The 16,696-nt window shown below is 43.8% G+C and overlaps 1 protein-coding gene and 1 non-coding gene across 2 annotated transcripts in view; both read left to right on the top strand.

Annotated features, from left to right (window-relative positions):
* The window catches only part of LOC116517826 (radial spoke head 10 homolog B-like), a 41,850-nt gene that overhangs the window by 3,759 nt on the left and 21,395 nt on the right, over positions 1–16,696 (top strand). The window contains exons 4-10 of the mRNA XM_032231001.1: positions 2,118–2,291; positions 4,301–4,386; positions 6,143–6,263; positions 8,874–9,050; positions 10,288–10,429; positions 11,916–12,037; positions 13,188–13,377. Coding sequence (XP_032086892.1) covers positions 2,118–2,291; positions 4,301–4,386; positions 6,143–6,263; positions 8,874–9,050; positions 10,288–10,429; positions 11,916–12,037; positions 13,188–13,377 — 1,012 coding nt within the window. The remainder of the gene's footprint in view (positions 1–2,117; positions 2,292–4,300; positions 4,387–6,142; positions 6,264–8,873; positions 9,051–10,287; positions 10,430–11,915; positions 12,038–13,187; positions 13,378–16,696) is intronic.
* On the top strand, positions 15,744–15,934 carry LOC116518180. The gene has a single exon (XR_004256508.1). It is a non-coding gene; the product is annotated as a U2 spliceosomal RNA (small nuclear RNA).

The following is a 16,696-nucleotide window of genomic DNA, read 5'->3' as shown; positions in this document are numbered from 1 at the left end:
AGATCTATTTCAAGCTATTTAGCTCTCATCAGCTAGCCATACCCTTACTGGGATTTGAACCTGTGCTGTATTACATATTAGGCAGTTGTATTAACCACTAAGCCACAGACCTACTATTACTTGGAACCCTGACATTGCAATTCATGGAAACTACTCAAGGGAGAACCAATCTAGAACTAAGGTGGAATTTCCTGACAGATCAATTAACCAGTGGAACGACTTGCCTTCAGAAGTGGTGAATGCTCCAACACTGGAGGTTTTTAAGAAGAGATTGGACAGTCGCTTGTTTGAAATGGCTGACTGGGGAATTCTGGGAGTTAAAGTCTTTGAGGAAAAAGACCCCTCCTGTACATATATTCTTTGACTGCACACCTATGCTCCTGTAAGCCTGCATTCTTATTAGAGACCCACCCGTTGGCATATTATCGTACTTGCTAAAACTTGCAGGTCAATGAAAAATTTATAATCCTTGTTGTGGAAGCCTTGTAAAATTCAATATAATCAGTTTTGTGATATTTTTAAACATAGTCAGGGACATCAGGTGAATGGGGAAGTGAAAATGGCAGAGGGTAGCCAATCTCAGAGGATCATATCAAGGTACTTTTCTGCAAAAAGAGGATGTTTTCTAGTAATATTCCAGAGGAACAGAAGATATGAGGAAAAAGGTATAAAAAAGGAAGTTTTGTGATCATAATACAATACAATAGCAGAGTTGAAAGGGACCTTGGAGGTCTTCTAGTCCAACCCCTGCCTAGGCAGGAAACCCTACACCACTTCAGACAAATGGCTGTCCAACATCTTCTTAAAAACATCCAGTGTTGGGGCATTCACAACTTCTGGAGGCAAGTTGTTCCACTGATTAATTGTTCTGACTATCAGAAAATTTCTTCTCAGTTCTAAGTTGCTTCTCTCCTTGATTAGTTTCCACCCATTGCTTCTTGTTCCACCCTCAGGTGCTTTGGAGAATAGCTTAACTCCCTCTTCTTTGTGGCAGCCCCTGAGATATTGGAAGACTGCTATCATGTCCTTCTTTCTATTAAACTAGACATCCCCAGTTCCTGCAACCGTTCTTCATATGTTTTAGTCTCTAGTCTAAATGTCAAGGCCATTGATGGTAGCTCCTCCTAACTGGACGTAGCTGCTACCTCTGACCCGTGTTGCAACTCGAACCACGTGAGTACAGTCTTACTGAAGTATTGATGCAAATCTCGAGCATTGTCATGTTTGAACTAAGCATGAAATAATAAACTCTTTCGATTCAAAGGAGAATTGCGGTTGCAGGTTAGCATTTCTATTTTCGTGTTTCTCGTTTTGTGACAAGTCTTAAAATTGCCACGTTTGGAGGACAAACCTAACCCTAACCTAACCCTAACCCTAACAATAACCCTAACCGTAACCGTAACCGTAACCCTAACCCTAACCCTAACAATAACCCTAACCCTAACCCTAACCCTAACAATAATCCTAACCCCAACCCTAACCCTAACAATAACCCTAACCCTAACCCTAACAATAACCCTAACAATAACCCTAACCCCAACTCTAACCCTAACAATAACCCTAACCCTAACCCTAACAATAACCATAACCATAACCCTAACCCTAACCCTAACCCTAACCCTAACCCTAACAATAATCCTAACCCCAACCCTAACCCTAACAATAACCCTAACCCTAACAATAACCCTAACCCCAACTCTAACCCTAACAATAACCCTAACCCTAACAATAACCCTAACCCTAACAATAACCCTAACCCTAACCCTAACCCTAACAATAATCTAACCCCAACCCTAACCCTAACAATAACCCTAACCCTAACAATAACCCTAACCCCAACCCTAACCCTAACAATAACCCTAACCCTAACAATAATCCTAACCCCAACCCTAACCCTAACAATAACCCTAACCCTAACAATAACCCTAACCCCAACCCTAACCCTAACAATAACCCTAACCCTAACCCTAACAATAACCCTAACCCTAACAATAACCCTAACCCTAACCCTAACCCCAACCCTAACCCTTGCTCAACGTTGTCGAGGTTTCCTACCTTTCTGGATGAAAGGAAGAGGGTGAGCTTTTTCTTAACGCCTATATTTTCCTCTCTTGCAGGGAAACTTTGTCAAGAACGTGCAAATGAATCATGGCACTTACAAGTGGCCGGACGGCAGCATGTACGAAGGCGAAGTGAAGAACGGCATCCGGCATGGTTTCGGCATGTACAAGTGTGGCACCTATCCTGTTTCGTATATTGGCCAGTGGGTGGAAGGCAAGAGACACGGCAAGGTAGTGAAAACGTGGTTGCCGGAAGCATGCAGGGAATCCTCGACTTACTTACAACACTTCATTTAGTAACCATTCAAAGCAGAAGGTGGGTTGCTGCCGGTTCGGCCCGGATCAGCCGAACTGGTAGTAGCAGTGGGGGAGGCTCTGCCCACCCTCCTGGATGCTTCTGCGCAGAAGCGTCACACACAAGCACGCCTGGGAGCGCACCTGAACCGGTAGTAAAAACATTAGCGACCCACCTCTGGCCCAAAGTTTCAATGGCACTGAAAAAAAGGGACTTAGGACCAGGGGAAAAATCAACTTATCTTTGCTACCGGTTCGCAAATGTGACCTCCGGGCAGGTGGGCGGAGCCTGCTACCGAGCGCGCATGCAATGGTAAGTAGAACAGCGAGGGAGGGAGTCCGCTGTGCCACACGATTTAGATTAGCTAGAAAGCAGGAAATCCTGCTTTCTAGCTAATATAAATCGGGTGTCACAGCTGATCGTTGGAAATACCAGTTCGCATGAACTGGTAGCATTTTTTTTTAACCAACCGGTTCTGGCGGACCAGTCCGAACCGGTAGCATTTCACCCCTGCTTATGACCCTTTTTCACACTTCCGACTGTTTGCAGCATTCCCTGCGGTCAGGTGATCAAAAGTCAGACTGACTCGCATTTATGACGGTTAGGATGTCCCGGGGTCAGACAACTCAAATTGACAACCCAAGTCAATTTAACAACTGCAGTGATTCCCTTAACAACTGCAGCAAGAAAGGGACAAAATTTACTTCAGAACTGTCTCGCCTAGCAATGGTAATTTTGAGCTCAATTGTGGGTTTATAAGTTTACCTGTCGTTGCCATGATTGGATTCTGGGCAAGAAGCTCTCCTTTGCAGAGTTCATGTCTGTCACAACCAGTATGAACTTAAAATTCTCTTTCAGAAAAGTTCACAACATTCTTAACAATCCATCTCATCCTGGGCACCCTTTTTTTGAACTATTACCCTCTGGCAGACGGTACAGGATAATCAAAACAAGGACAAATAGGCTGAAAAACAGCTTCTATCCCAGGGCAGTAACTATATTGAATTCTATGGCATAGTGCAATATTAATGCGGTATCAGGTTTCCAATTTCAATTATATAGCATGTGAAGGATGTTTGTTTGTGTTTTATTTTTTTAGTTATAATGTACACTGAAGATGGCATTTAATTTCGTTGTACCAGGTGCAATGACACTAAACTAACTAAAACTAAAACTAAAACTAAAACTAAAACTAAAACTAAAACTAAAACTAAAACTAAAACTAAAACTAAAACTAAAACTAAAACTAAAACTAAAACTAAAACTAAAACTAAAACTAAAACTAAAACTAAAACTAAAACTAAAACTAAAACTAAAACTAAAACTAAAACTAAAACTAAAACTAAAACTAAAACTAAAACAAAAACACTAAAACTAAACAACTAAACAACTAAACAACTAAACAACTAAACAACTAAACAACTAAACAACTAAACAACTAAACAACTAAACAACTAAACAACTAAAAAACAACTAAACAACTAAACAACTAAACAACTAAACAACTAAACAACTAAACAACTAAACAACTAAAAAACTAAAAAACTAAAAAACTAAAAAACAAAAACCAAAAACCAAAAACCAAAAACTAAACTAAATTAAGCTAAAAGTAAAGTAAAGTAAAGTAAAGTAAACCAAAACCAAAACCAAAAACTAAACCAAAAACTAAACCAAAAACTAAACTAAACTAAACTAAACTAAACTAAACTAAACTAAACTAAACTAAACTAAACTAAACTAAACTAAAAACCAAACTGAACTAAACTAAACTCTTCCTGGCCTTTCCTTCTTCCATCCACAAAGCGGGGGTGGAATCTTTGAAGTGGCTTCTTGGCAGACTGATGGATAATCCGAAATGTAACATGTCTCCTGCTTGTATACCACCTGGTGGAAGGTGCTGGAGTCACCTTAAGTGTGTCAAAGTGCTTGTGCCATTGATTTTCAGGGCACCATTTACTACAACGAGTCTGGTTCTTCTTGGTACGAAGGAGATTTCGTGAACAACATCAAAAGCGGTTGGGGAGTAAGACGGTAAGACGATCCTTTCTTCGTGGTGGGGAAAGTTAAAAAGTTGATGGACACTTTCGGAGGAACTACATAACAGAATAACAGAGCTGGAAGGGACCTTGGAGGTCTTCTAGTCCAACCCCCTGCTCAGGCAGAAAACCCTACACCACTTCAGACAAATGGCTATCCAACATCTTCTTAAAGACTTCCAATGTTGGGACATTCACAACTTCTGGAGGCAAATTGTTCCACTGATTAGTTGTTCTCACTCTCAGGAAATTTCTCTTTACTTCTAGGTTGTTTCTCTCCCTGATTAGTTTCCATCCACTGTTTCTTGTCTTGCCTTCTGGAGCTTTCGCAAATAGGTTGACTCCCTCTTCTTTGGGGCAGCCCCTTAGATATGGCCTCCACCCCCCAGATCACAAGAATGTTCACCCCCATTTTAGGGAGCCAGTAGGACAGGGACCATAATAAAATGCAACGGCAGGGTTTTAGGAAATACCGTTTGGCCAAGTCTTAGGATGAAGAGAAGGGATGATAAGGCTTCAAACACAATGGTGGTTCCTGAAGAAAATTTCCCCTGCACATTTTAATTTTTTTTAACGGGAGGAAAGCTTGTGATGTAGGACATCCCATCTACAAAAGGACCTCCTGTCCCAGAATTTCCAGCAAAAAGGGCTTTTTTTGATGGAGATGGTGGGAGCTAACCTGGGTTTGTCTACTCTAGAGAAAAGAAGGACGAGGTGGGACATGATAGCAGTCTTCCAATATCTCAGGGGCTGCCCCAAAGAAGAGGGAGTCAAGCTATTCTCCAAGGCACCTGAGGGCAGGACAAGAAGCAACGGGAGGAAACTAATCAAGAAGAGAAGCGACTTGGAATTAAGGAGAAACTTTCTTTTTTTTTAAATTAACAAACATGTAAAATACACACATACAAAACTTAGACGTACACCACATTTACACAATACAATACGAAGAGAAGCTTCCTGTTCTTTCTAATAGCAATTATCAATCGATACCGCTCACCTTATATTATTTCCCCTTCTACTGTATTTCATTTGGATTTCACCATTCTTAACCCTCTTATTTTACTCATAACTATTATTTTTTGAGTTTTGTTATATTCCTTCATTGATTTTTGTTTCTTTCCTCCATCCCCCTATACCATTTATCCCATATCTGGTAGAATTCTGATTCTTCTTTTCCCTGGATTTCTTCAGTTAGTTTGTCCATTTCGGCACAATCCATAACCTTTCTTATTATTTCATCTTCGCTTGGAGTTAATTTGTTTTTCCATTTCTGGGCAAAGGCAATCCTTGCCGCCGTAATTATATGTAGTATTAAATACTGGATTGGATATTTCGCAGACATTATTCCTAATTAAAAAAACTTCAGGTTTCCATTCTATTTTGACCCCTGTTATTGCCTCCAGCCAATTTTTGATTCTTTTCCAAAAACTTTTAGTCTCCTCAAAGGAGAAACTTTCTAACAGTGAAGACCATTGCAAACCATTGCCACAGCTTGCTTTTAGAAGTTGTAGGGGCTTCATCACTGGAAGTTTTTAAGAAAAGATTGGACGGCCACCTGCCTGAAACGGTGTAGGGTCTCCTGCTTGAGCAGGGGGATGGACTAGAAGACCTCCAAGGTCCCTTCCAGCTTTGTTATGATTGAAATTGAATCTCCATCAGGAAGACTCCTGGTTGGGAAGGCCCGGTCCGTCTATCTCCTTCTCCATTTATTGAACTGCAATATTGATGTTCTTCTCACTCTCTTTGAGCAGTTACAAATCTGGAAATATCTACGAAGGGCAATGGGAGAGAGACTTGCGGCATGGAGAAGGACGAATGAGGTGGCTTACATCAAACCAGGAATACACTGGAATGTGGGTTAATGGCATACAGGTGAGACCCAAGAGAACCATTTTCTTTTTCCCTCCAACCAGAGAGAGTTGTGGGGGAATTCAGGGGAGAAAGCAATTATGTTGGGAAGAGTTAGCAGTAAAAGGGAACTAGGCTGTCAAAGAACATGGTGGCTGGACACCATTCAAACTAACATCAGCTGGAGGAGTGGTCACCAACTGGTGGTCCGTGATAAAATTTTGGTGGTCTGCAGGAAAATTATTTGCATTTTTTATATTGCACTAAATCAGGGGTCCTCAAACTGAGCTGGATACGTGCAATGAACACTTGTGTTGCTGCGGAGAGTCCCCCTCCTTCTTTGTGAGTCAGAGGGGGGCAGAAATTCTGACTTGGAGTCTGCTCCAGCCTCCTGGTGGGGGGCTTTGGGCGAAGGCTGGAGGGAAGCACCATTGGTGGAGAAGAGCCGGAGGGCCTCGTTCCAGTGGGGCTGCATCATGGCCTGGAACTGGCTGACCATCTCAGCCCGCTGAGCCTCCAGGCGCCGGTCCCTGGACTTGCACTCCCTCAGGTCTTCTCTCTGCTTGGGAAACCCATGCTCCTAGTCCTCAGTGAGGTGCTTCTGCTGAGCCTCCTTCTCGGTCCAATTTGAACGGAGCTGTTTTGCCAACTCTTTCTCGTGGCGGCTGCTTAGCTCCAACAACTGCTTCCTGGTGGGGCCCTAAAGAGCCCAGGTGGGCAAGGAGTGGCTGGGAGAGGAGGGTCGAGTAGAGTCTGGAGAGGCGCCCCTCGGCATGAATGACATTGAGTTGGCCACGCCCACCCAGTCTCATCACCACCTAGCCACGCCCACCCACCCAGTCATTCGGTGGATCATAGTAGTCCGCGGGATTCAAAATTATGAATTTAGTGGTCCTTGCAGTCCGAAAAGTTGGGGACCCCCTATGATTCGGAGGGGACCTGGCTTTTGAGCTGGCCTTATGTACATTCCCTGGCAAATTACATGGGAAAATCCCATTTGGGAAAACTCCACTTAGGGCAGTGATGGGTTTCAAAAATTGTTCGAACCTACACCGTGGGTGTGGCCTCCTTTGTGGGAGTGGCTTGCCGCCCATGTGACCAGATGGGAGTGGCTTGCCACCCATGTGACTGGGTGCCGACGACACTTGTCAGAACCACCTTAAATGACCTCACACACAGCACTGGCATGCATAAGAATAGGATGTTAACTTGTTTTTTTAAAAGGCATCTTTGGTTTGCGTTAAAACAACTTTAACACACGCAATGTTCTGATTGCACCACAAACGCAGTCGTCACCCTTACCTTTCACAGAGGCACTGAGTTTTATAAATAGGAGCATGATAGTGTAGAATAATCATATCCAGGGACCAGTGGTGGGTTTCAAAAAATGTTGGAACCTCTTCTGTAGGTGTGGCCTGCTTTCCGGGTCCACTGGTGGAACCTCTTCTAACCGGTTCGGTAGATTTGACGAACCAGTTCTATCAAATAGGTGCGAACTGGTAGGAACCCACCTCTGTCTTACGGTTTGGGTTAGCTCTCCATGAATTTGCAGAGCAAAACGGACATCACCATTGGACTCAGAGCAAAATGAACATCGCCATTTTATGAATGGCAAATGAATGTAGAATTCATTTGGATGTCTACTTTAAAAGTCCATGTGTCTCCGTCTATAGTACATATAGGTCAGGGGATCCCCAATCTTGGCAACTTTTAAGACCTGTGGACTTCAACTCCCAGAATTTCTGGCTGGGGAATCCTTGGAGTTGAAGTCCAAAAGGCTTAAAGTGGCCAGGTTGGAGACCCTGGCTGAGGAATTCTAGGAGTTGAAGTCCACAAGTCTTAAAGTCACCAAGGTTGGAGACCCTGACTGAGGAATTCTGGGAGTTGAAGTCCACAAGTCTTAAAGTCACCAATGTTGGGGACCCTGACTGAGGAATTCTGGGAGTTGAAGTCCACAAGTCTTAAAGTCACCAAGGTTGGGGACCCTGGCTGAGGAATTCTGGGAGTTGAAGTCCACAAGTCTTAAAGTCACCAAAGTTGGAGACCCTGGCTGAGGAATTCTGGGAGTTGAAGTCCACAAGTCTTAAAGTCACCAAGGTTGGAGACCCTGACTGAGGAATTCTGGGAGTTGAAGTCCACAAGTCTTAAAGTCACCAATGTTGGGGACCCTGACTGAGGAATTCTGGGAGTTGAAGTCCACAAGTCTTAAAGTCACCAAGGTTGGGGACCCTGGCTGAGGAATTCTGGGAGTTGAAGTCCACAAGTCTTAAAGTCACCAAGGTTGGGGACCCTGGCTGAGGAATTCTGGGAGTTGAAGTCCACAAGTCTTAAAGTCACCAAAGTTGGAGACCCTGACTGAAGAATTCTGGGAGTTGAAGTCCACAAGTCTTAAAGTCACCAAAGTTGGAGACCCTGACTGAAGAATTCTGGGAGTTGAAGTCCAAAGTTGCCAAGGTCGGAGACTCCTCTGGCCTCTAGGACAAGCAGTATTTCTCAACCTCTGTGCCTTTAAGACGTGTGGACTTCATCTCCCAGGATTCCCCAGCTGGCAGGAATTATGGGATTTGAAGTCCACGCACCTTCAAGATTGAAAACCACTGCTCTAGAGAAGGTTTTGTTGGTTGATTTCCCTAGCACGGACTGGGTACCCATACCTGGTACCTGAAGAGGATCGCTGGCTCCCAGTATCCCCTACGAAATGAATACGTTGGGAATTTCGTCAACGGGGATCGGCACGGACACGGGAAATTCTTCTTTGCCAGCGGCGCCATGTACGACGGGGGATGGGTGCTGAACAAAAAACATGGCGAGGTAAGGATGGAGAAGTTTGGGGAAAGAGTTGAGAACATTAGAGCAGCCGTTTTGCTCTTCTGAACACGTAGGTGTTTAGCCTTGCTCTCTGCCATCTTTCTTTGGAGCTGTTTTTCACTGTGTCCTTGTTCACACAATCCCCTTATCCCTTGTGAATTAAACCATAGTTTATCCCATGAACCCGTTTTCTGGGTTTGTAGAGCACCATTAACTCCCTGATAGCAATAGCAATAGCAGTTAGACTTATATACCGCTTCATAGGGCTTTCAGCCCTCTCTAAGCGGTTTACAGAGTCAGCATATCGCCCCCACAGTCTGGGTCCTCATTTCACCCACCTCGGAAGGATGGAAGGCTGAGTCAACCTTGAGCCGGTGAGATTTGAACCGCCGAACTGCAGATAGCAGTCAGCTGAAGTGGCCTGCAGTACTGCACCCTAACCACTGCGCTACCTCGGCTCTTAGTCCCCATCACATGCTTGCCTGAAATGTGGTCAAATGTAGTTTGGTTCAGCGGTGTTCAGTGGATTTTGATTAGCTAGAAAGCAGGGACTCCGACGATTCTAGCTAATATAAATCATGTGTCACAGCTGATAGTCATCCAGCTGATCCCAGCTGGAAATACTCTCTGAGGTTGGTTTTTTTTCCCTTGCAGACATTTCATTACCCGGCTAAGCAATATCATCAGTGCTAGAAGAGAGTGGGGTTTGCAGAGGGGAGGAGGAGGAAGATGGGGGGGAGGACAATAACTGTGGGCTCCTTGGTGCTCGGGAATGACTAGCACTTATGTTAAGGTGACCAGATTTTAACATTGGTAAAGAGGGATACCATTGACAGTGTGTGTGTGTGTGTTCTTGATTAAAATTTTTTTAAAAAATCGGGACTTTTTGAAAACGCCACGGGACGCGGGAAAATTGTTCAAAAGCGGGACTGTCCCGCCAAAAGCGGGACGTCTGGTCACCTTAACATATGTGCAAGGGGAACCTTTACCTTTACCTAGTCTTAACTACATCTCTGAAATTTAGGCACTGTCCTATCCACCTACTACTCAGATTCACTCCTGCTGAGCTGCTGAAATGTTTCCCAACCATGATCTAGCACCCATTTCTAGCCAAGAGTCTTGTCTCTTCATCTAACTTTGCACACCAACAGCCCAGGAGAAGAGAGGCCTTGTGTGGGTCCTGTATGGATAGTGAACCAGGTTTTAAAAGCAGAACATTGTGTCCCCCGTCCCCCTACAGGGCAAGCTAGTTTTCAAGAACGGCCGTGTGTACGAAGGCGAATTTAACTACGATCACATAGAGGAATGCCCATCTTTGCAAATCGACATGACCAATATAGAAGAACTGAGCAATCTCTCCTTGAAGGGTTTTTCTGGCATAGGTGAGCTGCTTCGAAGGAGGTGGAAGAAAAGATTGTTAGACTTGATGGGCTTTGTCTAAGGTGCTCCCCTAACTCTTGAAGGCCTCTGTGTCCAGCCTGCAGCCATATTCCTTTTGGATCTTTGGCCTGCCACACTTTCTGTTATTCTACTAGGCCTTTTCTATGGTGGGGAAAATGGGAGGGGGGATTGTACGGAGTTAGATGCTAGGTAGCCATAACAACATTCTTTCTAGAATATATATGTATATATGTATGTATGTATGTATGTATGTATGTATGTATGTATGTATACACACACACACAGAAACACACACAGAAACACACACACACACACACACACACACACACACACACACACACACACACACATATATATATATATATATATATATATATATATATATATATATATATATATATATTGTTCATTACATCATCATTGGTCCGTTTAATATACAAAGATCTTTCTAATATGAAATGGTCACTGCATACAATTATACCAAAGTGTTCAAATCATCCCACTCTTATACATTGAGATCATTATTGTCCTTTATATATCGTGTGAATAGTGCTCTATATCATAACAAAAAAAAACCCTTTCATAACAATAACTATAACTTTCTATTACTGCATAAATAAACAGTTTCATTCCAAGGTGTTTTTATCTAACCATTGGTAAAACAAGTCCCATACTTTATAAAACTGCTCGTCCTCTCGTTCTCTAATTTCAAATGTAAGCTTACTCATTTTGGCACATGTGCTGCCACAGTGGTGGGTTTCAAAAATTGTTTGAACCTACTCTGTGGGTGTGGCCTCCTTTGTGGGAGTGGCTTGCCACCCATGTGACCGGATGGGAGTGGCTTGCCACCCATGTGACCGGATATGAAGATGCCGACGACACTTGTCAGAACCACCTTAAATTACCTCGCACACAGCACTGGCCTGCATAAGAATAGGATGTAAACTTGTTTTTTAAAAGGCATCTTTGGTTTGTGTTAAAACAACTTCAACACCCGCAATGTTCTGATTGCACCACAAACGCAGTAGTCACCCTTACCTTTCACAGAGGCACTGAGTTTTATAAATATGAGCATGATAGTGTAGAATAATCATATCCAAGGACCAGTGGTGGGTTTCAAAAACTTTTGGAACCTCTTCTGTAGGTGTGGCCTGCTTTCCGGGTCCACTGGTGGAACCTCTTCTAACCGGTTCGGTAGATTTGACGAACCGGTTCTACCGAATAGATGCAAACTGGTAGGAACCCACCTCTGTGCTGCCAGGACATTTTAATAGATGCCTCTTGAAAACAAAGCACCATTGGGACAACCTTGACCTGGATGACGGAGAATCCCCATAGATATCCGTGTTTGTGTTTCTCCTTCCTGTAGATGCCCTCAGTTTCCACAATTGTGTCTGTCGTTTAACCAAGCGAGCAGTAGCTACACTGGATGCATTTGACGTTTCCCTCTTTTTCACGGCCTACTAGATAGTGTCAAAGTTATCGATCATTCAAGGACCTCCTCTTCGCCAGGACCAAACCTCGAAATAGATCTCTCGACCTTGTTGGCTTTATTTCCGGAAAAGGACAAGGAAGATGAAATGAAACAGGTACGGGAAAGCTGGTCTACCCAACTTCTTGGCCCCAAAGATAGAAACAAATTTAGACACGAACAGAAGAAAAGAATGTTAAGAGCAGGGGTGAAATTCCATTTTTTCCCCACTACCGGTTCTGTGGGTGTGGCTTGACGGGCGTGGTGTGCCTTGGTGGGCATGGCAGATGCTCTCTGAGATTGGTGGTTTTCTTGCACAGGTTTCCTTACCCAACTAGGTAACATCATCAGTGCTAGGAGGGATGGGGAGTGGGGAGAAGAAGAAAGGAGGAGGAGGAGGAGGGAGGAAGAAGAAGTGGAGGAGGAGAAGGAGGACTGTGGGTCCTTGATGCTCTCTAAGTTCTTGCAGAACTTTCATGACCCAACTAGGTAACATCATCAGTGCTAGGAGGGATGGGGAGTGGGAGAAGAAGAAAGAAGGAGGAGGAGGAGGGAGGAAGAAGAAGTGGAGGAGGAGAAGGAGGACTGTGGGTCCTTGATGCTCTCTAAGTTCTTGCAGAACTTTCATGACCCAACTAGGTAACATCATCAGTGCTAGAAGGGAGTGGAGTTTGCAGAGAGGAGGAGGAGGAGGAGGAGGAGAGGAGGATAAGATGAGGAGGGGAGGAGGAGGAGAACTATGGAGTCCTTGGTGCTCTCTGAGCTTGATGGTTTTCTTGCAGAACTTTCATGACCCAACTAGGTAACATCATCAGTGCTAGAAGGGAGTGGAGTTTGCAGAGAGGACGAGGAGGAGGAGGAAGAGGAGAACTATGGAGTCTTTGGTGCTCTCTGAGCTTGGCGGTTTTCTTGCAGAACTTTCATGACCAAACTAGGTAACATCATCAGTGCTAGAAGGGAGTGGAGATTGTAGAGAAGAGGAAGAGAAGGCGGAAGAGGAAGAGGAGGAGGACTGTAGGATCCTTGGTGCTTTCTGAGCTTGGAGGTTTTCTTGCAGTCCTTTCCTTACTCAACTAGGTCACTCGCATCGATAAAAGCAAACTGATGACATTACCCAGTTCGGTCACGAGACGTCTGCGAGAAAACCACCAAGCTCAGAAAGCACCAAGGATGCCCCCACATCTCCAGAACCTTCCTAGCTGTAAATATCAGCGGTGGCCACGTCAGTCCTCCTCTCTTACTCCCCATCCATCCTTCGCTCCTCCTAGACGGAATACGCTGTGCTGAGATACATCTCCGAGCTGAGGAGAATCTACACCTTCTACAGCAGCCTGGGATATGACCACTCCCTGGACAACACCTTCCTGATGACCAAGCTTCAATTCTGGAGGTTCTTGAAGGACTGCAGGTTTCACTACTGCAACCAAACGCTCGCTGCCATGGACCGGATCCTGAACGGTGTGTATTTCTTACTACAGGCCATTACTTGGCGACAGCTCTGACTACTACAGGCCCTGGCTTAATCCCAATCCCTGCTTAGTTTCTAAGCAATTGTAGGATGTTAAAACCCACCCTTCTCCTAGGAAAAATGAAATATCCTGGGGGAATATTGAAAAAAGCAGAATATTATATTTCCCTGGATGTATAATATCCCATGTTTTTAGGTAAGAAGCAGATTCCCTCTTAATAGCCCCCACTTTTGTCAGCGGGCCATTTAAGAGCCTGGGCCAGTCTATTCCACATAACAAAAATCTCCCCCACTTCAGCTCCAGGGAGATGGGATTCAGACATGATATTGATGAAAGAAATGTCCTTCTGGGTTCGGCTCCAAGTGGGCAAAAAGACACTGGAGATACGGAGGCTGCTTGGAAAGATGGTTTATTGCTGGACAGGACCACATGGCTTGAGCCCTGAACAGAAAAGGTGACCACATGCTTCAGTGTTGGTGGAGAAGAAGAGAAGGGCTGAGGGAGGGGCTTGCTAGGCTTTTTATAACCTGTTCAGTCCCACCTCTCTGTTTCCTGTTCCTGTGTAAGAAATGTATTCTGATTGGTTGTCAGACTCCCATAGGGCGATGCAGGGGCAACTCTCTGGGCTGTGCTTTGAATCCAGGTTTGGTTGAGTTCTCAGATGCCATGTGGTCAGTTGGGGCCAATATTATCATGCTTTAATCCCATCCCCCTGGAGCTGGTGGAGAACGCTTTATTATGTAAAGTGGACTAGCTTGGCCTTCTTAATGGCCCATTGACAAAGTAGGGATGGGCAGGAAGCTACGGGCAGCTATTCTGTCTTTTAAAACATGTTTCTTTCTTTTCACATCCAGAGAAATATTCTGCCTTTTCAATATTTCCTAGGATATTTCATTTTTCTGGGAGAGGGCTGGATGATAACTTCCCACACCTGGATGTATAATGTCCCATGTTTTTAGGTAGGAAGCAGACTCCCTCTTAATAGCCCCCCACTTTTGTCAGGAGGCCATTTAAGAGCCTGGGCCAGTCTATTCCACATAACAAAGATCTCCCCCACTTCAGCTCCAGGGAGATGGGATTAAGACATGATCGTATTATCTCTTTGCCCATCTCACCACAGGACTGGCAGCATTATTCTAGTATTTGAGGGGCTGCCACAAAGAAGAGGGGGTCAGTTTATTTTCCAAAGCGCCCGAAGGCAGGACAAGAAACAATGGACGGAAACTAATTAAGGAGAGAAGCATCTTGGAATTAAGGAGAAACTTTTTGACAGTCAGGACAATTAGCCAGTGGAACAGAAGTTGCCTCCAGAAGTTGTGGGTGCTGTGCTCCATCACTGGAGGTTTTTAAAGAAGAGAGTGGATAACCATTTGTCTGAATTGATATAGGGTTTCCTGCTTGAGCAAGGGGTTGGACTAAAGGACCTCCAAGGTCCCTTCCAGCTCGATTCTGATTTTATAGTAACAGATTCCTGCAGTTTTCTTGGCAAGATTTCAAAACCGAAAATCAATTAAACGACAACAAGGTTCTCGCTTGTTTCCTTCTCCCCCACCAACCACTATTTTTAACACACCCAGCAAGGTGTTTTTTTCTGCATTTTACAGGGTAATCCAATCAGTCCTTGAAGCATTCAAATGTAAATTTTCAGGCTGTTCTTTTTTTTTTTGCAACGGATGGGATTCCCCACCCCCCTCTTACATCCATGCATCCTTTTTTTCCTTTGGGAATTTTTTCCAAATGTTTTCAAATGGGTTTTTTTTTTTTTTTTTTGCAAGAAGGAATGAAAGAGAAAAAGAACTCGGATGACAAAAAGGTTGAAAGAAATTGAAACAGGAAGCAGCGAGAGGCGGAATCTTTAGATATAAATGCAGAGACTTGATTTCTCTCTCTTCTTTATATAATTTCACATCCAAATCTCTGCAAGATGGACTGTGATTCGCAAAAAACAGTTGCGTACCATTGTTGTTTAAGTAGATGATAATAAAACAACAATGTACTGTCATCGAAGCTAAAGAGTTTCAGAAGTTTTAAAAGCGACGGGGCATTGAAAGGAAACTCCACCAATCATGAAGAGGTAGGGGGCGGAGCTATGCAAATCTAAAACCAACAGCCAAAGCAGAAAGTCCCCAAAGTTGTCATAATCGAGGGAAATCTATAAATTCTGCAGATCATCCGAACTGGAAGGAGTTCGTCGTGGTGGGATTTGCAAACCAGGCGTTTCCAGAGGAGAATCCTGAGAGCAGGAACTGGTCTGACCTGGCTTTAGCGCTTAGACCGTAGGAAACTCCAGCGTTGTCTCACAAACCTTACATTTCAAGAGGAGGGAAGCCGTCGGCACCCCTCCCACCCTCGGGTATCGCTTCTCGGCCTTTTGGCTAAGATCAAGTGTAGTATCTGTTCTTATCAGTTTAATATCTGATATGTCCTCTATCTGAGGACTGTGTATTAAATGGATTTTTGGAAGCCGGAGATGGACTAGGGGCTTGCTCCATCCACTCCAAGCATCAGCCTGGTATTGCAGTGCCTCCAGGAATGGTGCACCCCCTTCCCCCTAATCTGGTTCAAAATTAGATTTGAATTTTTTCATTCCCTTTTCCTTGTCTTTTTTCTCCTCTCTTTCTTTCTTCATCTACCTCTTCCATCCTTGGTCTACATCTCCTTCTGTTCCTCCTTAATTCTTTCTCCTCCATTCAACTTCTTCTTTTCTTCCTTCCCTATTTTCTTTCCACCCCTTCTCCACCTGTTTCTCCTTTTCTTATTCCTTTCTTTCCCCTCCTTCATTTTGCTTCCTTCCCTGTTTTCTTTCTATTCCTTCTGTGGATTTACTTCCATTTCTCCTCCTTTTCTTATTCCCTTCTCCTTTCACCTCACCTTCTTTTTACTTTTTTCTTCCTTTCTCTTTTTTGTGTATTATCATTCTATGTAGATAGATAGATAGATAGATAGATAGATAGATAGATAGATAGATGGATGGATGGATGGATGGATGGATGGATGGATGGATGGATGGATGGATGGATGGGCGGGCGGACGGACAGAGAGAGAGAGAGAGAGAGAGAGAGATAGATAGATAGATAGAGGCAGATAGATTATTGATAGAGAGATATATAGGACGGAGAAAGAAATATATAAATACAGAGATATAGGCAGATGATAGATAAAAAGAGAGAGAGAGAAAGAGATGATAAAATACAGAGATATAGGCAGATGATAGATAAAAAGAGAGAGAGACAGGCAGACAGATACAGATGATAGATATAGATAGATAGATAAATATAGGACAGAGAAATAAATAAATGATAAGAGAG

Source organism: Thamnophis elegans, chromosome 14 (genome assembly GCF_009769535.1).
Source record: "Thamnophis elegans isolate rThaEle1 chromosome 14, rThaEle1.pri, whole genome shotgun sequence".
Classification (NCBI taxonomy): Eukaryota; Metazoa; Chordata; class Lepidosauria; order Squamata; family Colubridae; genus Thamnophis; species Thamnophis elegans.
Note: the sequence above shows the minus strand (reverse complement) of the source record. Positions and strands in the feature narration are given on the sequence as shown.